The following is a 26,735-nucleotide window of genomic DNA, read 5'->3' on the forward strand; positions in this document are numbered from 1 at the left end:
TTTTCCTATTGTTCTGCCATCTTGTTTTTTTATGAATATGATAAAGGTTAAAATCTCAATCTGTCAGAAAGCGTTGCCTTTCTTTTTCCATCAGTGTGTCAGAGGTTTGTGTGTGTATGTGAATGAATGAGAGAAACAGAGATAAAAAAAGCAAGAATAAAGAAAGAAATGAGTGAGTCAAGCGTTTATTGTATTCAATGCATTGTCGTTTCACTTACAGTAATCTAACCTCAGCGTTCACACCTCTTGATGTGAGTGTGATGCATAAACAGTTGGGTGTGAGCTGTACTTGGCCCACAGCTACATGATGAAGAAGAGCCAGATGTGTTTAAAGACAGTGGAATAACACAGCCCTGTGGATGTGTTTGGTTTGGCAGCATTTTCTCTGAAAGATGCTGAATGAAAAATGAATGGATGAATGTGTGGTCAAAGTGGGACATCTAGTGGCAGACAAGTGAAAATGCACTCTGCTGTGTATGTGTCTATCAATGTATGAGGATTTTTTTCTTAAACTTCAGTCAAAGAGTTGATGTTTTCAGTTGAAATTAAAATTACTCTGAATCAAATGTTTGTGTGTGTGTGTGTGTGTGTGTGTGTGTGTGTCCAGTGAGCAGCTCCAGTACAGCAGCAGAGAGGTGAGTGCCTTGCTCAAGGGTATGGAAACTGAGCTGTTGGGAATGTTACTAGTTTACATTGTTGATCATTCATTATTAAAATGATGTAATTTGACATTATAGCTGAGACATTGTCCCTCTTTCACTCTAAATATTTGCCAAACTCAGTTAATGTTCCACTAACTGTAATATTCAACTAAAGCAACGAAAGAGAAAAGTGTGACTTACAACATCAAATGTAATGTCAGTGACACCCAGTGGAAACAGTATTAAGAAAAATGTCCATTTAAAATATGCAGCTTCTATATATAGCATGCTACTAAGGAGTTTTGGGCTTTAATAATTACTTCATAATTAACAACCTTTTATGGTTTCGGGGGAGGAGAGAGGAATCATTATTCAACCGTGTTACACCAATTTTTACAGTTCAAAAACATCTTTAAGGAGGGGGTTCCCAATTTTTCAAGTCAGTCTTAAACAACGATCAGGTGCCCAGATGGACAATGAAATGTGTTTTTCTTGCTGTAATCATTCCTCCTGTTCATACTGACCATTAGAAGATCCCTTCATAATGCACTTACAATGTAAGTGATAGGGGCTAAAATCCACAGTCCTTCTTCTGTGCAAAAAAATATTTAAAAGTTGATCTGAAGCTAATATGAAGCTTCAGCCGTCCAAATGAGTTAAATCAAGTCTTCTATGTTTCAATGTTACAGTTTTTAAGTGCCAAAGTTTCTCTTTTTGTTACTATAGCTTTGTGTTTCCCTCTTGACCACAGCTCAACAGGGAAACACAAAGATGGAATTTGATGCTGAAAAGACAGTAAATGTGTCAGATATCCACTTGATTTTACTAACTCAGACTGCTGAAGCCTTATATCAGCTTCACATCTACTTTTGAATGACTGTGTGGATATGCTGTGGATTTAGTCCTCCATCACCGTTTACTGAAAGCACATTTGAGGGGGATCTTTTAATAGTCAATATGAACAGAAGGAATGATTACAGGAAGGAAAACCTGTTTCAATATTCATATGGACACTCTATTCATATGTTGTTTTAAAAAACACATAAAATGTGTGAACTCATCTTTTAAGCTAGAGATTTCATTCAAACTTTAAACAGGATATAACATGTTGAACTCTCAAATTAGTTTCCAGTTCTTTGATATTTTTTACACTTAAAAAAGCAGGATCATCAGATGTATACTGCTTTTTTCTGATGTTTTTAGACTTTGTTGTGGTTCTGGATGTCATTTGTGATTGGGTGATATAAATAACAGTATTTAAATCTGATTTTAAAACAAGGAAAGACATTTTAATTCTGCTCTCAGGTCCTTCACTGTTGTTCACACAAGCCTCTTCTGTCTCAAAATGTAAAAAAATAAACCCACTGGAACTACAGTTTGGCATCTTGGAACATACATTGATATTTAAAGTCATTAACTGTCACAAAATAGCTCAGAGTCAGTAATGAATGCAACATATTGAAGAGTGAAGTATGTGATGTGTGCAAACAAAGCACTAACCTATGTGGCTGGTGAAGGCCTGAGAGGAAGAGAAGAGAGAGAGATTAACAAAGAATTCACCTAAATAAACTGAGGCCTAAACTGCCCAGGTGCAGGTACTTTCCTGATGTACTCTCCAATCCACCCACTGGCTCCTGAGCCAGGAAGCCAAAGCAACATTTTAAGCAAAAGGCACAATTACAATTATAACTGATACCTGAAATCTGTTGCCACACTGGCTGGTGCAGCAGGGAAAACTATTAGTCTATTTGCTATTTTTTTTTATTGTGAACAAACAACAACGTGAAATAAACCTAAACCATAAATTCATATATACAATTTATATGAGACTCAATTCTATGTAGAATCCAAATACCCACCCAGTGTCAATAAAATATAACTAAAACAGCTAACACAAGCCTTCATCATCCATATACTTCGTAATAATAATTGTCTTACATTTGAAGTTTGTTTTAGCTCCACATCAGGACCATTCCACAAATCCTGCATGTATATGAGAGAAAAGTGCCTGTGGTATCAAACAAAACTGCAGCTCTTAGTCAGTCCTCACTGGACTAAAGTGGAAATTTATGTTCAAAGCAATATTTGTGATCACGCTGAGTTTTTTTCCAGACATCTGAAAGAATCATATTCTATTTCAGGTTCCCATGTGGTTTGTGTAACAGGACTGAAAACATACAGGATCCAATTAAAAATGATTTTCTTTGCCCTCACGCAGCTGCAGATACAGTGCAGATCTCTTCAAATTACAGCTATTGCCTCATACCATGGACCACTTCCAGTAATGAAACTTTGCAAAAACATAACAGTCCCCTAGTAGAACTGGTCTCACCTGAATTTAGCACACAAATTAGAAATGGCCCCTCCCTGTGAATGTGTTATGAAACTGCCTGATAAAGGCGTGTGTATCAAACAAAACTTCACATTATGTGCTATATGTTTAAAATAAAGACACCAACAAAGAATTTAAATTGGTTTCTTCCCTTCTATGCATCCATATGTTCTTGTTTTCCCCTCCTGCAGCTGTAATATGAAGATCTGACCAGAAGGGGGCCTCATCATGACGGGAAATAAAGAGGCTGTTTGAGTACAACAAGTGAATAATTCATTAAAAAATTTAAAAAAAAAAAAAAAAAAAAAAGGCTACAGCTTCTTGTATGTGTTTATTAAATCAGAAGTAAACTGCAACATTTGTCACAGAGAATTATACAACTAAACTTTTACTGTCTAGAAGCATGTTGCAGCCAAATAACGATGATCTCACTCCCAATTTACTCACTCAGTCCATTTGGATCACGTAAGATTAATGGGCCGAGCAATGCAATTAGTTTACAACATTATGACATGCTTCCAGCTCACTGCCCCCAACACAAACTCATTATGAAAATGAATGTTTAGATATGACGCTTTTAAAGTTTCCCTACTTTCATTTTCTTCAATTTGTCGCCTAACTCTCAGTAATTTGTACTAATGGATAGTAGAACAGATTGGAGGTATTGTAAGTGGTGGCATGAAATGTGGTTGAATTAGTTTTGGGGCTTGTTTTTAGTGAACTGCTCCTTTTATAGGAGCTCCACATACGGTCATCGTGTCTCCGCCCAGCTTTTTACCAGCCTGCCTTTTGTTGCCTCTACGCCCAGTGCGTGAGTCTGGAGTGGGAGATAACAGTGGAAACTGGGCAGGGTCTCAGACTTGCACATGAAAACAGTCTCGCTGTGTGATCACTGTACTTTCTCTTTTGACAGATGTCAGACTGTGGCGCATGAAACGAGCCTTTAACTGCGCTTTAACTTCGACTCGCTGACACTCCCCGATTCCTTGCGGGCGTTGTTGCTCTGACACCGGCGCTCTTGCACAACTTTGGGAAGTATGTGGATGTGTTGCTGAGAGCTGAGAAGGAATGTGCACATTTGGTAGCTTTTCCTCCTGCGTGTGGATTTTTTGCACTCGGAATAGTGTCGTGACTTCGGCCACAGCGTGCGGTGTCCATCTGTGTTATCGGGGGGGTTATCCTAAGCTTTGCAAATCGACAGCGAGCATGCAGCATGATGTGGAGCTGCACCTCTGCCTGTTACGCACTGTTTACCTGTGTTGAAGCCGAGCGAGGTTGCACGTCGTGCCTGTGCTGTGGCTCCATGGGTAACCGCCGCGCGTAACGCTGGCTCTCCATGGAGTTCTGGTGGAGACGCCGCTCATCACAACCAACACTTTAAAAGACAGTGACTGACACTTGAAACAAGATGAGTCAAGATCAGGACGGAATCTCTTTACAGGTGCCTTGCATCGGTGCTTGCCCCGCCAGAGAGAGCCTCGGCGGTGAAAGCACCACCATCAGCGGCGGCGGTTGTGGAGGTGGAGGCACCTCTGGTATTCCTGCAGCCGGGACTTTCTGGCAGGACTCGGTGCTCGCAGGCGGGGGTCTCAGCCCGACCGCCGTGAGCTGCTCATTGGACGGGGGTGGCTTGCTGTCTACGGGGAAGTCATGCAAAAACAGGCCGGTGACAGTAGCTTATGTGGTGAACTGCGAGGTGAGCCTGCAGAATAACGTGGAGAGCATGGCGCTGCAGTGCCTGAAGGACGCCTGTGATGCGGTGGGCAGCAAGCTGGAGGCGGTGAACTTTGGGAAACTGGACTTTGGGGAGACCATGGTGCTGGACAGCTTCTATAACGCAGGTGAGTCAAGTGAAAGAAGCCCTTTAAAAGCTTTACTAAATGCACGTTATCAATATTATGCCAAAGTATGTTAACATGGCAACCTGTTGAGAATCTTGATCCTAAATGCAACCTGTTATAATTCAATCCTTTAATGCATTGCATAGGATTTAACTTAATCTTTGCTCTCCATTAGAATGATTAAGTTATAAGATCAATAGTGTTTGGTGCAAGGCAATCACCCCTGAAGTGAGATTACTTCATGATCAAATAGCACTGGAATGCACCTCTGTCCCACATTAGCTGCAGGGGTCAAAGTTCACGCCTTTGCTACATCACCTCATTCCTGGAAACTATTTGCCTGCAGGACAGGTTGCTCTGGGCTCCCTGAACACAACACTCAGCTTTGCATGTCAGGGCTTGAGACTGCTGCCTTGTTATTTCCACACTGTAGTTGTGTTTATAAAAGCTGGAACTCACCGAGCCATAGGCATCACTTGGGTTGTATCATTTGCTCCACAAAAGTGGGGATGATTGTTATACCCCCCCCACACACACACACACACACACACACACACACACACACACACACACACACACATACTTTCCCCCTTCCATTGTGCGCCTCCAGTATTGTGCCGGAGAGTCATGGTTTGAGCCATGAGGCTGGACTTTCCACTGGAATCTGCAAACGGAGGAACGAAGTTGAACCGTCTGACTGACTGAAAGCACTTTCCCCCTCGTTTTCATACTGTATGTGTAGTAGTTGGCTCATAATCCTGATGGAAATGTTCAGTTTTGTTATAAACACTGAAAGTAAGACTCTCTGGAAAGCAGACTTTTCAGGGATTGTGGTCAAATAAAAAGCAGCTGTAATACACTGAGCTGGCCAGTGTGCTGAGGAGCCAAAGGCAGCTGATGTTTGCATTTCTCTGAGATTATTGGTATCAGGATTTGTTCAGCCGATATTGCAGAAATAATACTACAGCAAAAAATGATTATAGTCCAAAAGAGCAACACATTTAAAGGCGCACTATGTAAGATTTGGATGGAATTTTAGTTAAAAACTTTATTTTTTTTAAATAACTGCAATTGCCATTATAGTAATACTATGGTTTCCCTATGGTATCTAGGTAGCCCAGGTTAGCATGCTAACCAGGTGGACAATGGTGAAGTCATGACCGGCCTAACTCTGCCTCTGGCTTACCCTGATATTCTTACTGTAGCCCTAACCCATCTCACTCCTCATGCCTAAATCTAACCAACCCAACCAACTAAAGCAACAAGTGCTCGCCAATCAGAAGCAGAATTTTGCAGGTGATGACTTCACCATTCTAGAGGAAGACATTTAGCGCCCCAAACAAATGTCCAACAATGGTGTAGATTTTGAGCCTGAACGCTGCTGTAGGTTTCGCCATAGGATCTCTAATATGTCATTTTAAGTTTTAATATTTTTTCAGGTGAGAATGTAACCAGTTAGATTCCCAATGTGTAGTCAGTTTATCTGAATAATGCCTGTTTGGAAATTAGCCCAGATGCTGTCAGGAGATATCAGCTACATGATCTGATGAACCGATGTGTGCAGCTCTTTGATAATTTACCACTGGCTCTAATGTCACCATAGCATTGTGATAGCACAGATCACTGTAAACACTAAGCTTTAGGCTATATTCTGTGATATTCTATGGGAGGTGGTGATGATGTTTAAAATACTCTTGATGAAGATCCAGAGGGACCAAAACATTAGTATGATCAATAAACACAAGAAGACAATGCAATTACACACAAAGTCAATGCAAAGATGCAGGCAGGTGCTAATTATTTTGTTTTGTTTCAACTTGAGTGAAAAACTTGCTCATATCGCAGCTTTATGAATGTATTTAAAGGTTATAGAGAGAGGAGTTTGGGAGAAGGAGAGAGAGTGGAGGGAAATAACAGAAAGAACCAGTGTCTCTGGTGAGTTGTGAGTTCATACAGAGGCTGAACTGAACACAAACGCACAGACAGACTCCTACAGACTCAGCTAGCTAGCTCACAGGTAATGTAAAGTAATATATTTTGGCTGCTTGGGGCGAATAAACACAAAGTGACTCTGTGGTTAAAGTCATGCAAAAATAATGCAAGGCCAGAATTCACTTGGTGTTCTGTTTTAGCACTACTTTAGGCTTTGGGAAACAAAGATCGACACTTTTCACCACTTTCTGATATTTTATTGACCAACCGGCTGGTATATTAATCGATAATGAAAGCCCTAGACTCTTTAGAGCTGAATTCATCTAAAAATAGGCTGATATGACTACATTCAAATGCAGCAGAGCGAGCTAGTTTTTACCCACATCAAACCATCAGAGGCGGTCATGATAATGGTGAAACCAGACAGCTGCAGAGTCTGCTCACCATGCAGCAGGCTTGTTGTTTATCACAACATTACATTATTAGCTGTACAAACACATCAAGTTCTCTGTCTTTTTTTTTTCAATTATTGGTCTTCCTCTCAGCTTCTGTGGAATTTTCTCATAATTCACATGGGAGGTCAAAGGCATTTTTTCCTAGAAACATGCTGTATCTGTTCAAACACACACTGCCCCATCCTCTTCCTGCACAACTGTGTACTAGAGATGAAGGCCAGACAACAAAAAGCTTTAAACAATGAGCTCAGAGCTCAGACGGCGGCAGCGTGTGGGTCCCTGTTATTTTGGAAAGATGGTTTTGTGAGATTAAAATACAACGAAGAAGCTGTTCATAACTGTCCCCCGGACTGTCCTCGCCCACATGATACTGGTGGACAAAGAGAACGCCAGGCTGGGAAATGGCAGACGCCGACTGTCGAGCCCTCAGGACATGATACACAGGAAACGTTGGTCAGAAATGTAAATTGTTGCCAACAAGTTGACCAGTCTTATTTTGCCTCAGAAGTTTTGTTCCACATCTTTGAGTCATCATCCGCTTCTAAGCATGTGTTGTTACTCTTATCCTGTGACAGAATTTATAGGGTGGAACAAAAACAATGGTGGCAAACCCAAAATCCATGCAATGTACATTTTTAAATATTCCAAAGAAATGTGGTGCAAATGTGGATGAAAGGCTGGTGTAAATCCACTAATTCAAGTTAAATCAAAGGAACAACTTGCACTAGAAGCATTTCTTCTAAAGTTGCAACAATTTGTAGATTAACTTTTGAATTAATGTGTTTTTGTCATCTTTTTTTAAAGGAAAAATGCCAAAAATGTGTTGCAGCTTCTCAAATGTGAAGATTTGAAGCTTTTTATGTCTTTAAGGGAAGGTCTTTGGCATATTTCCACCATTTTTCTGATATTTTGTCGACAATAACCATTAACTGATAATGAAAGTAATCATTTTTTTATATTTCATAGGTGTCCACACAGGTTTTACAAAAATGTAATCATTTAGCCTCTCATGCTAGTGGCAACTACTTGGCTCAGAGTGAGGTGTACACAGATGAAGAAAAAGGGTGTAATGGGTGGTTTAAAATGACATGTTAGTTTGATTGACATGATGATTACAAAGCTAATGGCCCCTAGCCAACACTAATGCAGCTTCTGTGTTGAGTCAAAACAACAGTGGGAAGACGTCAGAGATCGGTGAGGTCACAATAACCGTCCTCCTGAGCAGCCAAGAAGAACTTAATGTCAGACTCCTTAAGGCAGTGATAACAAAATTGGCATTCTGATGCTACTACACATTAAACCAAAAAATGACTTTTTTTCTGCTGAAATATGAAAAAGAAATCGGTGATGAGATGGTTGCTAAGATATATGAATAAATTAGTTTCTCTCAGTACGTGTAATTTTTTATGGCTTCTACAGGGGCTGCAAACCTTTTAAAATTCACTTTACAGCAGCTGAATTTAGTGTTTACAGGTGTCATACAGACTTTTCATGTGTTGGCGGGTTTTGGTGTAAGGTCATAGCTGTGGTGTGCAGAGCTTTATCACTCCAGTTGATCATTGTGCTGTTTTACTATGTCATTTAAAGGGAGCAGAATGGGCTTTTTTCTAAACAATCAGAGCACTTTGAAAGCAGCTTTCCTGCAGCCTGAGTGTTTGCTTACCTCTTGTTTAGTGCTGAGAGCTCAACTCCACCACTTACTACTCTGCCAGCAACATAGATACACACCACAAATTGTTTTTAGGCAGTCCACTTGTGTTTTTGACTATTCGCTGTAATATTGGAAAAGCTGAGAGGAGAGCATTCTTGAGCTCTGACGTGAATCTGAAAGATTTTTTAAAGCATGGTAGCCACTACATTAAGAAGTGCTGTATCAACACATTTTTTCACAGATAGCTCATATCTGTAAGTGTCTGCTGTGGCCTTCAAGTTAGCAGTGATTTCTTCTCTGTACTACTGCTAAGAAAGCTCTTAGCAGTTGAATGAAATCATTATTAGTTATTAGTTATTAGTCAATTGTTAAGCCTATAAAGTGTCATAAAATGGTGAAAAATGCCCCTTGAAGGTATCAATAGCTCAGTCTGACCAAAGTCCAAAATCCAAAAATGTTCAGTTAACACTGATATCAAAAGGACAACTTTACATTTTAGATGCTTGATATCATAGAATATTTTGTATTGTGGTAATTGAATAATTTAGAGCTGCAACAATTAGTTGATTAATCGATTATTTACCAATTATTAAACAAAATTATTATTGTTTTGAGGCATTTTTAAGAAAGAAAAATCCTGTGTGTCAATATTTGCTTGTATCTTTGGTCAAAACAACTAATTAATTAATCAAGAAATGAATCATTAATGATGAGATTAATCAATGATGAAAATAGTCTTTAGGTGCAGCCCTTATATATTTTTCTTAAAGATTGTTTTATTGTAGTTTTAAAACTATTCAAAATGTATTCATTTTATACTTAGATTATTTTCATTAGATAGATTATTATTGAAGAAGGGGGGGAAAGTTTCTATGTTGTAGCTAGCTAACTGTCAGTCAACGGCTGCATTAACTGGTGCTAGCTTGATCACAGTGGATAAAAATGTGCAGTATTTGTACCACTGACTTCTATCTCATAACTGTCTGTAAACTTTTCTTCTTTGTGCACCAGTTTATATATCAACAGCAGACGGAGCAACACAGATTTTAAGCTATATAGCTTGTTTCATGTTGGACTCTGTGTTGCCAACTATTATCAGTTGAAAATAGCTAAAGCCTGCTGAAAAAGTTGTCGCTAGATGACATTGTGTGCTAATTAGCATATCTGTTACATCATGACATAACCACATATATAAGGAAGCTAAAGAAAAACAAACTCACTACTGTAAGCTATGTAACAAAAATAGCAACTTTTACTGAGAAGTATTGGTGACTCCTTTCTAAGAGGGGGAAATATGCTCAACAAGTTGCAAAAGCAGCTAAAGGGATTTTGAAAACTGACAAATCTAGAGAGAAAGCCACTCATTTAGCAACATTGGTTAGACTCTAGCTGACTGTTTCATCCAGAGGTCCACGCTGTCAGAAAGACTTATTGGTCAACATGTTGAAGTTGAACTTGACTGAGCAATTCACAGAGATTGAATTCGCACCCTCAAGTGACTCCACAGATTGAGGTGAAACCACTGAAATGAATAGATATTGCTGGTGTGACCAGACCTTCACCGCACAAGCTGTCAGTATGAAAACAGCATTTTGTGAGTTTACTAAAAGAGGTTCTATTTGTACCAGTAAATGTTAGATTTAAATAGCAATGTTCTAAAACAGCTTGGCTTTAGTTTCAAATCTTTTCTAAGTGAAATCATGCAGCCTAAACAGTTGACCCAAACAGAACACAGATGTAATCCTTTCACAGTGGGTGAGGTCCCATTATGTCCAGTATCAACACTGTCTAGTCAGCTGACAGCCCCTCTTTGGGAGTGTCTCAGGATTCACCAGCATGAGATGGGACACTCAGCTTCCCGACTGGGAGGCCACGTCTCTGAAATCCCATCAGCTGGCCCTCTGCTAAGTTGTTTATCCTCCCTTCTGTTTACTCTGTGTGTTTGGCTGCTCGTCTGAGGTTAGAGAGCACAAGGTCAAAAGGAATTATCTCACAGGCTTCTCACCGGCATCTAGGGGAAAAACCGCCTTCACCTCAGTGGAGGAGGTAGTCTGCAAGTCAGATTCACAAGTGCATGCTTTTAACGCTGATATCTGCAGATATTTCTCAACAGGAAGTACAGTGCGGAGACAAAATCGGAAGCAAACTGTCTGTTCTTCATTCATTATTGTTGGGAAATCCACAACTGAAAACTCTCAAACTCACTTTCTATCACTCAGGTTTTTAGTTTTGACATCTTTACTTGTCAGATTAATAGCAGTAATCCCATCAAACATGCAACACTAAATAGGCAGCTATTATTAGAGGGCATAGTATACACTCCCAGGTTAAGTCGGTTAAGTGTTCCTTAGAAAATTGACAGGGAGTTAGTTGGAGCTGAAGCGGCGAATCAAAGCACCCTTTCAAACCCTTATCAGAGGTTCATTTCAGGTAAAAAGCAGCAGTAGCCGGCAGCCTGAGTCTTTAGAAACCACTGGAGGGTGAGAGAGCTGACTCAAGCCAATGATAGTATCATGATTAGGTGCCAGTGAGTGGTGAGTCAGTGGCTCTACCTACCACAAAGATCAGTTGGATGACTCTGTTTTTTTAACTGGAAAAGTCAATCCGGAGCTGTAATGTGCAAAAAGAACCAAAAAAACGGCAAGAAAATGTAACAGTAGTTATTTGCAATTCATGAAAATGATTGTAGGGTTGTAGCTGTGGTGACATTTCCTGAGTGTTTACATGCACTCTACAGTATTTGTTAATATGATTATAACCACAGTATGCATCTGGTTAACAGAACTACAGTATGTTAGTCATTTGTCTCAGGCAGCTTTACCCTTGTTTGTTTCTGTTCTTTGGTTCTGCACACACACCGCAAAGGTCACACAGTGAAGTGGATGCAAAACTGCACATTTGATGAAAGTTGTAGCATGGGTGGATGTGGGAAAGTGAATAATCTTTTTTTTGGGGGGGGGAGCTTCAGAGATGTTGCTTAATGTTACTATATAACTGATCAGTGTTATAGAGCGTGAACTTTAACCTAACTTTGTAACATGTCAACTCTGCTGCTGGTTATTTTGGGGAAATTACAGCAATTCATGTTATTGCTTCCATCAACTGATTAACATAATTAGGTAATTCACCTTATGCAAGTTATTTATGCATATACAGTGTAACTGAAGTTATTTAACTGAAGTTCATGTAATCCTTTTAAAGCAGTCGCAGTGACATCTTCATTACAGTTTTGAGGAATTGGTTTTTTTAAAAAAAGCATGATATCATATAAAGATGTAATCAACCATACTGGGGTGTTTCTGTTCATCTTATCTGTGCTGTTACAGGTAGGCTCATTCCTGCCTGGAGCTGCTTTATTTCAGTGCAGTGTTTTGTTTTGGGGGTTTTTTTGCAGAAAAAGCCAGACTGTTCCTCAATCCAATCACGTGAAGTAATCAAGATAAGGTTGAAACAATGTTTACATGGCAAAACTGCAAATCCCTCTTGTTTCAGTGCATTCTGCTTTAAGTAAGCAGGAAGTAAATCATGTAGGCAAGTTGGGGCAGCCAGCACAGCAGCACGAGTTTCTCCCAGAGTGTTTGTCAGCCGCGGATGAATTGACATTCTGTTCTCAGCTCTTTTTCCCCCTCGGGGCCGGGGCACTGCAGTTTGTGAAATATCTGTGTGTGTGCCTGTGTGTCTGTGTGTGTGTCTGTGTGTCTGTGTGTGTGTGTGTGTGTGTGTGAAAAGGCAACAAAGTGGAGCAGAAGTAAAAAGGACCAGTCTGCCAGGGGAGCGGTGCAACTGGCATTTTTGGTCTGGTTTCCTGCATCGTGGTGTTTTAAGGGCTCGGGGTCGTTTTCTCTCGAGCGCACTCGTGTCTAAAAATAAAGAAAGCATTAATCTCTAATGGGCAGGGCATCTAAACTACTGAATAACTATTGTCTACTATTTCCCATACTGTCCACTGGGAGAAGAGATGTATTTGTAGAGAGAAATACTCAGATGAGACATGTATGGCCCTTTTCTTCTTTTTCCCAGGGTTGTACTTTTTGGAAAAACGCCCCGCCTGGCTGTTTATAGTTTGTGCGGCTTTTTGACCTCACATGTAGCCGAACCTGATTTTGGAATTTATTATACATGTTTGACTTCAAGAGACAATTCCCACTCTGCTTTCACATGTCAGAAACACAAGAGCACCCCTCCCTCAAACCACCACCCTCTCTTATTCAATTATGCTTTGTATTTGCATGTAGCCCTTTTGTCTGTTTATTGAACGTGCGGTACAGAAGACGCTAGGCTAGCATAGTGAAGATGCCAATTAAAGTGACACAACAGCAAGAGTAAAACATGTTTTACCTGTAACTGTTGCACAATGGGGTTTATATTGAAATATTTGCATAATTAACAAGTCTCAAATTTCATATCATGAGGCCAAATCAAAGTTAAGTTTGCAAATCATATACAAGGCTTTCCATTCTTCCTGTATTTTACCAGGTCAAAATGTGAGATTTGAGTGTTTTTGTCAGTTCCTCAGGGACTTCAGTGTAAAGTAAGTGAAGTCCAAAGCATTCACACTCAAGTCAAGTCTCAACTTCTTATTTTTGTCATTTGTTTCCAAGTCAGACTTAAAGGTTGCCACCAGTAGTGGGACTATGAAGAAAGGTCCATATTTTGTGTGTATCTCATGCTGATCAGGTTAGTCATGAGGATGCAAGTGACAAGATACAAAGAGGATATAGTCCACATTAGAGCTACAATTAGTCAGTTAGTCAATTAATCAATGAACAGAAAATTAAGTCACATCTATTTTGATGATCAATTATTCATTTTGAGTCATTTTTAAAGAAAATTCCCCAAATGTTCTGGTCCCAGCTTCTTAAATGTGAATATCTTCTGCTTTAGTGAGGTAAATATCTTTGGGTTGTGAACTTCTAGTCCAAAATACAAGAGTTTCTGCAACAGTGATCATCATATCTTAACAATTTGCTGGTATTTTATAGGCCAAACAACTAATCTATTAATCAAGATAATAATTAGCATTTGTCTGCAGTACGTCTCACTGACACTTACAGACTGTTGCAACTGCATGATATGGAAAAGCATAATTTGGGCTACACACATTCCTGCCAACGTTCTCTCACTATTCTGCTGTGGCCGTAACGGCTCATAATTTAGCAATATGCCGGCAAAAGGTGGGAAACAAGCTCGTTATGGATGCAAACAATGAAAAAATATTAAAAGAGAAAGAAAGAAGAAAAAATAGCTTTGCCAAGGTTTAAATGAGGACAGAAATGCATTCAGCGTGTTTGTGGTCTGAAAGTGCCTCCTCCTTTCCAAATAGTTTCCAAGGACGACTTTTCAGACGGTCCTGTGTAATAAACCATCTGGCACATCAGGTGAGTGAGTGCACACTATTGTTCCTCATCTGGAAATGAGCTGAGGTCACAGGTGACATCTGTCACAGAAGGTTTTCATCATTTTTGTTTAGTAGAATTAGTAGAAACAGTATACTCTGATGAGTAGAATGTAGTATGTATTTAGTAGTAGTATGGATATTAGTATGGATTTTGGACACAGAAAACAGTCTTTTATTGTGTGTCACTTCAACCCGACAGCAGTGAAACATCACAAGAGCACAAGAGATAATCATCATGCATCTGGCCCAACACAACAACCAGCCTCTGCTGTTCCTGGAAATGTGGACATTATTCTGTCTAAGGTTCCTTTTATGGGGAGGAAAAATACTTTTTTTTGAGAGTGGGAACATTTTTCAATGAAGCTTGGAGACTGTCTCATTGCGTCCTCCTTGTGGGCTAAGCTCCAGGGGAAATCCTCTCGCTGCACTCTGCTCCACTAACGTGAGACTCATTCCTTCTTTCTCCATCAGCGATAAGGGGAAAAACCTCAGTGGCTGCACACTGATGGTTTCACTTACATGAGGTACAGCAGTTTTCCCACAGAGCACTCTGACAGTTTGGTATTTTTCTGGCCCTGAAACCTGCCTTGCGTGTCTATGTGGTATTTTGGTGAGCGGCACACAGTGCACAGGTGGGAGGAAAGGCACAGACAGGTGGGAGGTTCATTCCAATGAAGCAGCACAAAGGTAGTCGTCGTATTTCGGTGTGAATTTGCTGATGCTTTCATGATTTCATTAACAGAATCAGATGAAATACTTGCTGCATTATGCTGCTCAAATTATGAATAATTAATTTCAATTAAACTCTCCAACCAAAATCTGCACAGAAAATAACATTTAATGTAGTGAAAGCATGAAAGTCAGTAAATCAGTCTGTATTGATCTACAAATAAATGTCGATGACTCTTACAGTATCTGCTGTGAACATCTGCTTTGTACTGTATGAAAAGCTTCACCTTCAGTTTATTAAATCACCTGATGTAACCTGTAACCACTCATACTTCTACTCACATCAGACTGGTCTATTATAACTCCATATTCTGCCTTTTCATAAAGGTTAGCAATTCATCAGCCTTTTTTCCAACTTTCTTTAAGTAGCATCTCATATTTTATCCTTGTAAAATATGTGTAACATTGACTTGGTAAAGCCATTTATATGATTATATCAGACTAGCGCTATTTCAGTAATAGTTCTGATTTATCTCACCTTGAATATGGTCACAGAGTTTAGACATTTCTTTTATTTCTTTATTTTCTTTATTTTGTATTTCTGTCATTATAATTGAGAACCGGTCCCAGTTTAGAATCAGTTCCAAATCCCCCCTACCCCCTCATTTTGTTATTTTTCAAATACTCATCAGCATGTAAGATCATTGATAGACAGTGGAGACAATAAAATAGTTGCATTGTCACTAAAAAACATGTGTAGGCCAACTTTTTCCACACACAGAATTGATCAGAAATTGCTAGGGGAAACTATAAGTACAATCAATAATGGCATTGATATCAATAAAATCGTATCAATTCCCATCCCTAATAGCAGCTAACTGATGAAAAAACTAGTCCATCTATCTTTAACTGCAGATTTGTTTGTGTGTGTGTGTTCAAGTCGTGACACTCTGAATCATTTCCTAAAGAAGAACTTTCTGTTTGTTGAGCGGCTGTTATCACATTTAACTGTGATTGCCACAGCTGTTTCAGAGCTGTTAGAGCAGTGATGTGATTGGCTGACAGAGTTTTTAATAATCACCACACCTGCTGATCTGTATTTACCTTCACTCAACACTTTTGCACATTGCACTGCTGCACATGTATGAACCAATACTGCAGGTGTGCATGGAGACCTATCAACTTGCACTTGTTGCACTTGCACAGTTAAAATAGAGCCCCACATCTCCATGGTTACAACATCTTATGAGTAGCTGTTATTTAATTGATTGTAAAGAGTGCTTATTTACCTACAGTACCTTTTCATACATACTCATAGTCAAACAGGGGGGCCTCCACAATAAAGCTGCAGTCCTACACAGCTGGCCTCTGAGTGACCTGTGTAAACACTGCTGTCGCTAGTGTAATTGCAGTGCTTTTAGCATTGCTGTGCTATCGTCATTTTCACAAATATGAAGTGTTATTTGGCAAGAGTAGGGTCACATGCCTACACATGCAAACATTTATCCTGCTCTTGTCCTGCTGAAACAGATTATATGAAATAAGCTGCAGCCCTGTGAGAATGCTATAATAGTGGTGTGTTGAGAAATAACATAGGGTAAGAACAAACAAAGAAGTAGCTATCAGCACTGCCAAATAAGATATGACAGGTACTCCTATGGCAGTAAGTATGCAACCTGTATAAATTTGTTGTTCATATGTGGATAGAAATTGAGTTTTACAATCCTAATGATATGGGTTTTTTTTAAGTATGCGTATTAAGTATCTAGTTAATGTCATCAGAAATGAAAACATTGCTGAAGGTATTTTAAAAGACAGCACACCACCTGTCTCATCAGTTTGACTTGCTCCTCACTCTTCTTCTTCCCCATTAAAAAAATCCAGAATCTATAAATATGCAAATATATTGTTCATTTCAAAAGTTGAAGTTGGACACAAGATGCTTCCTACTTTATTGAAAAGTCCATTCTCAGTATGTGTGTGCATCCCACTTGTGTCAGCTGAATAAGAAGAAAAATGTCTTCCTTCGGCACAGGTTTAAAAACAGTCTTTTAGTATCAAACTCTGCTCACACATCAGTGAAACTCAAACATCCATGAAGTGACAATAAGAAAAACACATTTTTGAGCTTGTCAGGAATATTGTAGCTATTTTCTTCCATTCTACAGACTACAAAATTAATTTCTGGAGTAGAATATTCTAGTTTTTCCTGGAGCTTTCAATGGTAACCCACGGCTTGCTCAAGTGTCATCATCCAACTTAGCCTATGAGATACAGCTCCAGAGAAAAAACTAGTAGGTGAACCTTGAGTTTAGAAAATTTCATCACAGCTTTATGTTGCCAAAGTCAGGAATTATCCTGCATCTTCAAATCTACAGATGAATCAATAATGAAAATAAATGTCATTTGAAAGCAAACATTCATAATGGAGAACAGTAAATGTGTGTACACCTGCATACACTCCACCAATGTTTAAGGATGAACAGTGTAAATGGCACGCACTGTCTCAATGTTTATAGCTTTAGGCTTTTGGGAATGACTGTTTACATTTCTCAACAGCCCACACTCATTAAAATAGATTCCTTTTGTGTCCAAATATATTCTCTCTGGCTACAAGCACAGGCGTCAAAGACTCTGAAATAATCCATACACACTTGGAACAGTCTCTAGTGCCATTTAGATTCTGCTGCGATTATAATATTGAGCAGATCTCCCCTCCTCCTCCTCTTCCTCCCCCTCCTCCTCCTCCTCCAAAATGCACACGTGGAACTGGTGGAAGTGCACAGGGGAGAGCTGAGAAGGATCTATAAAGAGGAGCCAGTAGACAACAGAACAATCCCCATTGAATTCACGCAGCTTCTCTGCTCTCAAAGCTGCTCTTCACCCTTACCTCTCTATCTCCTTCTCCCTCCCCTCCCTAATTCCTCCTTCTCCCCCCCTCGGAGGCACCGCTGGGCGTGAGGAACCTGCAGCAGCAAGCCTGGCGCTGCTGAAAGCCAAAACAGTGTGAGAGAGTATTGAATTATTTTGCCTCCTCTGCTCTTGAGCAGTAGGCGAGGGAATCAATTTTGGTCAGCAGTAGCAAGTTCAGCTGTAGGAGGTGTAAATAGGATTATCAGGGCATCATTATGCATGTGGTACCCTTGTTTTTGCTGATTGGTCTTTTCTCAGTCTGGTGTCTGAGGTTATTTCAGTGAGTACAACAGCAGCTGAGGTGATGAACACATCTGATCTGAAGGCAGGGCCTGTTTTAAAAGGGGTCTTAAATTACTCCACCACTCGCTTTTTATGCAGCCTTCTGTCAACACTATGTTGGCAGGTCTACTGTTACACTGGCACGGAGTCAGCTATGCTTTTGCATTGGTAAGCAATCACGACATCTGAATGCTCTCCAAAAAGCATTCAGATTCTTTGCTGTTGAATCAGGCAAAAATCCCAGTGTGACTTTTCCCATGTCTGTGTGGTTTGTGTCAGGAAATTCAAGATTATTGTTCTTAATCTGACATGAAGCCTATCCTGACGCTCCTGGCAGAATACAAAGCACATTTTTGATGTACCTTGTCATTACCGGTGAACTGTGACATTTCATTTGGGGCGCAATCGTACGAAGCATGTCAAGAACGCTTTGTTTGAAGTGTGGAGCATTTCCTCTTTTGATCAGTTTCCAATGCGTTTTCATTATGATGGGAGAACATAATATGAACCAGATCGACACTAGCATGCAATATTTGTTCTATCAGGAGACAGAGATAAGCCTGCAATTAACTATTATTTTCATTATCTGCAAATTTTTTCAATTTTTTCAATTCAATTTGTTTTTCTTCCTCAGAAAATGCAGTGAAAAACAGACAAAATAGTTTCCCATAGTCAAGACCAACAGTCTAAAACTAAATTATATTCACGTTACTGTCATATAAAACCAGCAGCAAATCCTCACCATTCAAAAGATGCAACCAATGGAAACCAGATATTAAGATAAGTGGCATTCACTGCTGACATGTTGCAGGTTTTACATATTATATATTTGATATCCTGTATATTCAATTAGACAGTTGTAATTACTGAAAATAGCCATAGCTCATTTTTGATTCTCCCCAAATGAGAAAATGGTCGCCCCCCACCCCCACCCCACAGTTTGTCACCGGCAACGTAAGGAACATCCTCAAAGCCACATAAACATTAGGGAAGACTAACTGCAGGCCAAACTTCAACATGGTTTTCAGCATATTTGAGGGTGACTTGTCTGTTTCAGCCAACATGAAGGATCGGAACTGCAGACACTTAAAACACGCTGTTCCGCCTACGGGACGGACCGGAAGTTGGGAGGTAGCGACAAGTTATTCTGAATGTTTTAAACACCAACCCTTAAACATATATATTCATGCCGTACATTGTTAGAAAGCTTAGATTCTCCTGATTCATTCAAGACCACTCATGAATTATATGGTTGCTCACAGCTGTAATAGTATTAGCGGTTACTCGGCTAGCCACTAAAGTAAGCTAACAGCTATAATGCTACATACCTTCAAAGTCTTCTCTTTATCCACAACGATCATCTTATGACTCAGGACTTTCTGTACAGCTCGCCAAGTATCCATTCTGGTGAAATATGAAATCCGTTTCAATAAAACCGAAATATTTTCCTCAATATGTCCATGTATTTAGTCCAACACGTAAGGAAACAGACACGGAACAAACCATATACGGTCCCTTTCACGTCACTTCCTGACCTACACGTGCATCTGTGGGACACGTGACTGTTTTGTTTACGTCCGTGAACTCCTCCTGTTTCATACACACCACACACCAGCAGATAGCCTCTAGCAAAGACATATGTCTATCTTCTTCTTCTTCTTCTGGCCGACCAGGTGAATTAAGTGCGTCTTCTTTGGTTTTATTGCCACCACCTACTGCCCCGGAATTGTTACGACAAGCTACATTCACAGACAGAGTCCCATTATTATGCTTTTATGAACGAGGTCGAGCGAGCCAAAAGCCGAAAAATCTATTCGTGGCGGACGTAATTCTTTCGTGGCGGGCCGCCACGAAAGAATGAATGTGTGGGAAACACTGCCATTGTAGATTAATTATCAAGATATAATGCCCCTCACTGGTTCCCAATACCCAAAAAAACATCTTCAAAGTGTTTGTCAGTTCAACAGCTAAACATGTAAATAGTGTTAAGTTCTCAATGATATAAAACACAAGAAAGTTTGTATTTGATGAATGCTTTAAAGATGTATCCAAATTTTGAGTGGTATATAAGTACAGTCCATTTACCATTTACCATAATTGATCCATCAGTTGTCCATATAAGCAGGGTGTAAGGGTAATGTATTATTTGAGCGTTGCTGCAATGTTTTGTGAATACTGAACAGGGTCTAAAGTAGATTGCACTGCAGCAGTTCTGACACCTAAGCAGGCAACACATTTGCTGGTGTTGTTGTTGTTCTCAATTTCAGGTAAAAGCTTTAGGTGTTTGTGGTTTAAAAGGTTTTTTAGAGTACAACAGAATAGCTGAATGCGTGTATTGTCATTGCATATTAACATATAACACAATTTGCTGTCTCTCTCATAAAAAAGGAAAGCTGTAGCCTATTCACTTTACTCATACGTCTATTCACTTACATGTACACACATCAGTTGAATGAGTAAATATCTATAAAATGACCTTTCTGGTCTGGATAATAAAAAATTCCAATAAAGGGAAATCATTCAACTGATTTATTGTTTCAATGTGTCAATGTCTTGGTGCACAAAGCAAGGTCCATAATTAAATGAGTTGGAGCTTGTTTGTTGTTTACTTGTTGTGTAGAAGAACTTGACTTTAGCCCTGACCTCAAAGTCACCTAACTCCTTTGGGATGAACTGAAACCCTGACAGTGAGCCATGCAGGCCTTATCACCCACCATCAAAGGCTGACCTCACTAATGCTCTTACGAATGAATGGGAGCGACTCCCTGCAGCCAGGTTTCAAAGTCATGTGAAAAGTGTTTACAGGACAGTGGGTGTTGCTGTAGTAGGAGACTGATATCAATGGTTTGAGCCATGGGTGTAATGTTCGGGTGTCCAAAAACATTTGTCCCGATGATGTGCATGTATTACTATTTGTATGATACAGGATACATGCATACAGTTATAACAGAAGTGCTGTACTATGTGATAAATGGAACCCTGAAACCTAAAATAATACCTATACCTGCCTCTCCCCATCAGACATAGCCGTGGTGGAGATGACGGACGCCTTTCGTCAGCCCTCGCTCTTCTACCACCTCGGAGTCAGAGAGAGCTTCAGCATGGCCAACAACATCATCCTGTACTGCGACACTAACTCCGACTCCCTCCAGTCCCTGCAGGTAAGCCGCCACCACAGACAGAAAACCAGGACAATCCCATTCTCATCACTTTGCTCAACACATGAAACAAACAACCACTGTGGTTCACCAGGGTGGTGATTAATGGCTATATTTAGGACGCAGGATTGACGCTAATGTAATTTGGTGGGAGCAGCACATGGTGTAAATGCACCAATAATTTGGTGGAAGGAGATGCATTTAGGAAATGTGTTGAGGACATGAATGACGGCCTCATTTAGTTGTGGATGACAAAATAGGTCTTTAGGGGGTGAAATAGAAATGCGATGTGAAAAGAGGATTGTGTTTTCTGTTTGGTGATGAACCTCTTTTTAAAGTCCTCAGTGCTGTTTCTGCACTTTTATTTCATTTGAGGGATTTTGAGTTTTCCACAGGTGACCTCTAACCAGTCAGCTTTTGATTTTAGTCCTGTTTCACTGGAATACTAAAATAAAAATCTCAACAGATTTCAATAATGTGTGTGAAGAAAGTTAATGAATGAGCCAATGAACAGGCGCATCCAAGCTTTTCTAAAGGCTTATTATTAAAAGACAAGGCAGTTTGCTTATTTTTTACAGAGTTGCAATTAACAGTTATTTTCATTAGACTAATCAGCCAAATAATTGTTCAATTAAAATGCACTTTGTCATTTCCCACAGCTCAAGATTTCTTGTTTTATCCAACCAACAGTCCAAAACACCAAGACAGTCAATTCACTATCACAGAAATCAAAGAGAACCATAAAATCTTTACATTTGAAAAGCTGGAACCATTAAATGTTGATACTAAAATCATTATTTGATCATAAAAAAGTCTCTGATTAATTTTCTGTCGATCAGCCAACAGATTAGTTGTCTAATTTAATCATGAACAGCTGCACTTAATGATAGAGTCAATTTATAAACAAGCACAAATGTAGATGTTGTGCACTCTTAGCGGAGGTGTTAAGCCATGCTCATGGTGATAATCACTACTTGTGCTAAGTCAGGCATAAGGAGTGATTATAGCAGAAGTGGGTCGCCTCACTTGAAACAACCACCTCCCCTAACCCTGACATCATAAAAAAATGCTACACTTGTATTAAATAAACCATAACCTTCAAGAAAACATGGCTGTTTCACATAGCAGCTGTATCACAAGATGAGATTCATCAGGATTACAGTGCTTTAACATCTGCATAACAGCCTCCTGGGGGAAACCCTGTTAGAGCCAGAATCGACCTGTCTTTATTTTTCTGGGAGACCGAGGCACAGCTGGAGGTCAGGGGTTACAAGCCTGATATCAAAGCACATCATGAGAGTATCAATATTACAAACAATATGTAGTTACAGGTGACTTTCACAGCAGCTTATATTGTAGTCACGGTATAATGAGTCTGTAGTCTGCTATAGATTTTCGTGTCAGAGAGACAAGTGGAGCTAATTCAGAAGTGCACCCTTGAAAAGCAGACGAGGAGGTGGTTTGACTCGCCTTTTCAACTGTCATCGAATACAAATACACTCAATACCACACTGACGCCAGCTGGACTCAAACATATGAGCTGGATCAATAGGTCAAGAGGAGTAAATATTGCCAAGAGTCAGTCAAGCCAGCGGGGACTAAAGCTTCTGACGAAGGGGCGGAGAGTTCCCAGCCTTGAACCAAGAGTCCAGGCTCACTAGCATAACAGACAGCTGTGCTACCAAAGAGCTCATTTGTAGGTATTTTGTTGATCCATAGCAGACCAATACCATATATTGACTCTTCCAAAAGCCAAAAATTCCTGAATTTTTCCACTTTCGTAGATGCACTTCCGATGGTATGTGGCGTTTTAACACACACACATCAAATTGGAGAAGGAGCATGACATTGTTACAGATGAGTCTGTGCTGTACATGCTGTCCCTGAGGCTGCCACAAGCCACTGATAACAACAAAAACAAATCAGCCCAGTGGCGGCGTTCCAGTAATGACAGAGGAGTTCACAGAGATAACGCGGCACCCAGCGTTTTCATCTGTTTCCAACTATTCACCTCTCTGTGTCAACAAACATAATTCATGGAGCACAAGAGCAGATAGTCTCAGAGTCGAGTTTCGTCCAGATCTCCTCCCTCTAATGGGTCATTTCAAACATTCATCTCAGTCGTCTCAAGTCAATGGAGCAATGTAAGCACTTGAAAGCAACCCATATGACTATGGCCTGACCAATACTGGATTTTTGGGGCTGATGCAATGCCAATAAGTACATTTAAGGTATTTATATACTTGAATTGAAAAAGAGAATAAAATATAAACAACATTTCCTATATTGAAAAAATAAAAACAATATTGGTGCATTTCGGACAACATATACACCCATACCAATATATAATGATATATGTTATATAGGCCAAAATACTGTATACACCTTTTGGGTAAAATCTTGAAGTCTTAAGTAAAATCCTGCACAGAACTATAGACTTATGACTGGAAACATGGACTCAGATTTAAGTGACAGAAATGAGGACGTGCGATCCTAAAGACCTGTTTTGAGACTTTGATCCTAAGGTTTTGACTTGGTAAGGTCCTTGACAGAATAAAAGTGTAGTCATATACTGTGTCTTGAATATGGAATGACTGTACTTACCACAAAAAACTTCAGTAAAGCTGCTGTAAATAATATTTGTGTTAACAATGGATCAAATAACTATGTCTTGTGAGAAAGAGTTGCTTATATTGATGAACCAACAGATGATTATCACTGTGCATTCCCCCGCTCTGTAAAGCGTCTTTTAGCTCATTGTTTACAGCCTGCCACTTTACTTTTTGGTTCAGTCTCTCTACTTGAACAGTTTTCAGCCAGCTGTTTTTAGTAAACAATCTCAAATAAACCCACTGTATGCTACCTTCCCATAAATGAACAACTGACACAGATACAAGCAACTAGCTAATGAGCACAGTGAAGCATTTAGCAGCTAAAAAAACTCTCAGGAGCTGGAGGAGACCAAAACCAGAGTTAAAAAAGTCAATATTGGATGTCAGGTGGCCAGAAACTCCAAATGAATGTTGCTCCCTGTAGGTTGGATGTGTAAATAGGCTACCATGTTAGCCATGACAACTTAATATAATGACAGTGTGTCAATTTGATGTTTACATCTTGACCCTAAGTGGCTGATATAATCAATTAATGGAGCTTTTTCTTACTTTCTGGCTATATTCACATCAAACCTTGGCATTATATTTTACTAAATGACTAACAAATTTTATCAACAAAAATTATCATTAGTATCATGTAACAAAAATATCATTAGTATTGAAGCAGCATATCACCACACAGATGCAATCAAAGCTCCAACTGCCACATGTCATCCAATAAAGCATATCACTCTGAGCAACCGTGTGAATGCTCACAATTTAAAGGCACAATGAACATCAAACTGACAGTTTAATTCAAAGGCTGTGCGCCTGCATGCCCACACAACCCTGCAGAGACAAGCCTATCAGAGGCTGACCGGCTGTAGCAGTGGAGAGCTTTTGTCCATATCAAGAGGCCATGTAGCTCTTCGCACTCATAATCAGCACATGCAAATTCAACCAGGAAGCAGGTACTTGTTGCTGGCCTCAGAGGAGGTTCATCATCAACCCTTTGCTTCAACACGAGCTTTGGAAAACAGCCTTAGATTTTCATTACAGCCAAGTAGGCAGAGGACAGGATATGAGGGATTTTAAGCTCTGCGGCTCTGAGCAGTGATGCGGAATATCAGGAGGGTTTTGTTCTCAGGATGAGAAGCTAGTATCTACGCATCAGGATGCTGGCTCCCTGATTGAGAGCAAGTTAGGTTTCGCTTTCCTGACGTGTAAGGCGGAGAGGGAAAGTACACCTTAATCCTCAGGTAGACCAACCTCTGCTTAACAAGCACTTGCTACTTTCATATCTATGACGCATTTCTATCAGTGATATCGTCCCAATCCTGAATGCACTGACATCTCCCATGTCATTAAACATTCAACCCAAGACTGACAGGCTTGTGCTTTGTGAATAATATGACATTATGGGTTGATTGCAGGGATTAGGTCTAGTCCAAGACAAGACTTGTTTCTCAATGGGTATTTTCACAGAACCTTGTCTTTAGTCCAAGACTAGTCTTAATCTCTGTCTGAGAAACAGGGACTATATCTGATTTGTTGAAGTTTACTCAAAGTCTAATCCTATAGACCCTCATAATCCTGAGCAGGGAATAAAAGGTTGTTCAGTGCTCTTACTTTATGCACACAAGGTACAACTCAGTGTAGACACACAGCACAGGTTGGCTGATGAATAAAAGATAAGCTTGTCTCATTTGTCTGCTGGCAGGAGACGCCATCAATATTACATCTGAACAAGACTATAATGCAAACAGGCTATGAAAAGGCAACACAGTCATACAACTTGTCTTTATTTTCAGACAGTTTCTAAAAATCCACTGATGACTTGGGCGGGGTCATTTTTGCATTACTCTACTTGGAAACCTCACCTGCTTCATAAGAGTAAGAGCCAACAAAAATGTTTGCTGTCACAGGGCAGGGTTAATATAGGTGATGAATAAGGAATACAGACCAACTCCAAGTGTATATTTAAAGAAAAAAAAAGTGCAAGACATAATCAAGTCTTGTTCTGTCGGGAGAGACTTGAGGAGCAATCAGTCCTCCTATGTGCTTTATACTCACAACAGCACTCCTGAGAGCTGACAACACATTACTAGTGGCGTGTGATTTCATCAGTGTGTACATCAGTCTAGATGTACATGTACTGAGCAGTGATATTGTAAAGCCAGAAAAGAACAGGTAGCAGACTTGAAGTAAGAAACTGCACATTGTGATTGCCATAAAGAATGTGTATCCCTTATGTCCTTGACAGATATTCAACTTTTTAGAGTACAAAGAAGGATTCTTGACTTGAATGCCTTTCAGCAGCTAGTTCTTATCTGTGCCAAAACATGAAGAGTTAAATCTAGAGCTAAAATGAATCATCAATTAACTGATTTGTAATTGACAACTAATTTAATGATAAATTGATTAAGTAGTTTTTTTTGGGAAAGAGAGACAAATATTGTACCAGTACCAATAATGAACCGTAAAGTATCAGACAGACAACATAAAAAACAAGTAATACAGACCGATCTATCACAACCTCTCATTACTCAAAATAAAATAATAAAACCATGAGTAAACGTTAAAACATACTAGTCCTGTCCGGGAGGCTGTGGCTCAGGAGGTAGAGCAGGTTATCCACTGATCAGAAGACCAGTGGTTCGATTCTTGGCACCTCCTCCTTCAACCGACTGTTGAATTGCCCTTGGGTAAGACACCGAACCCTAAACTGTTCCCAAAGGCTGTGCCATCGCTGTGTGGGTGTGTATGGAGTATTAGATTAGATCTCCCAATGAGCAGGTTGGAACCTTGCACAGCAGCCTCTGCTTTCAGTGTGTGTGAATGAGTGAATGTCGACAGCGTACAAGTGTTTTGA

General features: G+C 39.8%; 1 protein-coding gene across 2 annotated transcripts in view; it reads left to right on the plus strand.

Moving 5' to 3' along the window:
• Positions 1-3,834: 3,834 nt before the first annotated feature.
• Positions 3,835-26,735, plus strand: part of map3k5 (mitogen-activated protein kinase kinase kinase 5) — a 72,443-nt gene continuing 49,542 nt past the window's right edge. For both annotated transcript variants that reach the window (XM_053336788.1, XM_053336789.1), the window contains exons 1-2: positions 3,835-4,814; positions 21,136-21,275. In XM_053336788.1, the coding sequence (XP_053192763.1) occupies positions 4,382-4,814; positions 21,136-21,275 (573 nt within the window). In that variant the 5' untranslated portion in view covers positions 3,835-4,381. The remainder of the gene's footprint in view (positions 4,815-21,135; positions 21,276-26,735) is intronic.

The sequence above is a fragment of the Scomber japonicus genome, chromosome 17 (genome assembly GCF_027409825.1).
Source record: "Scomber japonicus isolate fScoJap1 chromosome 17, fScoJap1.pri, whole genome shotgun sequence".
Lineage (NCBI taxonomy): Eukaryota > Metazoa > Chordata > Actinopteri > Scombriformes > Scombridae > Scomber > Scomber japonicus.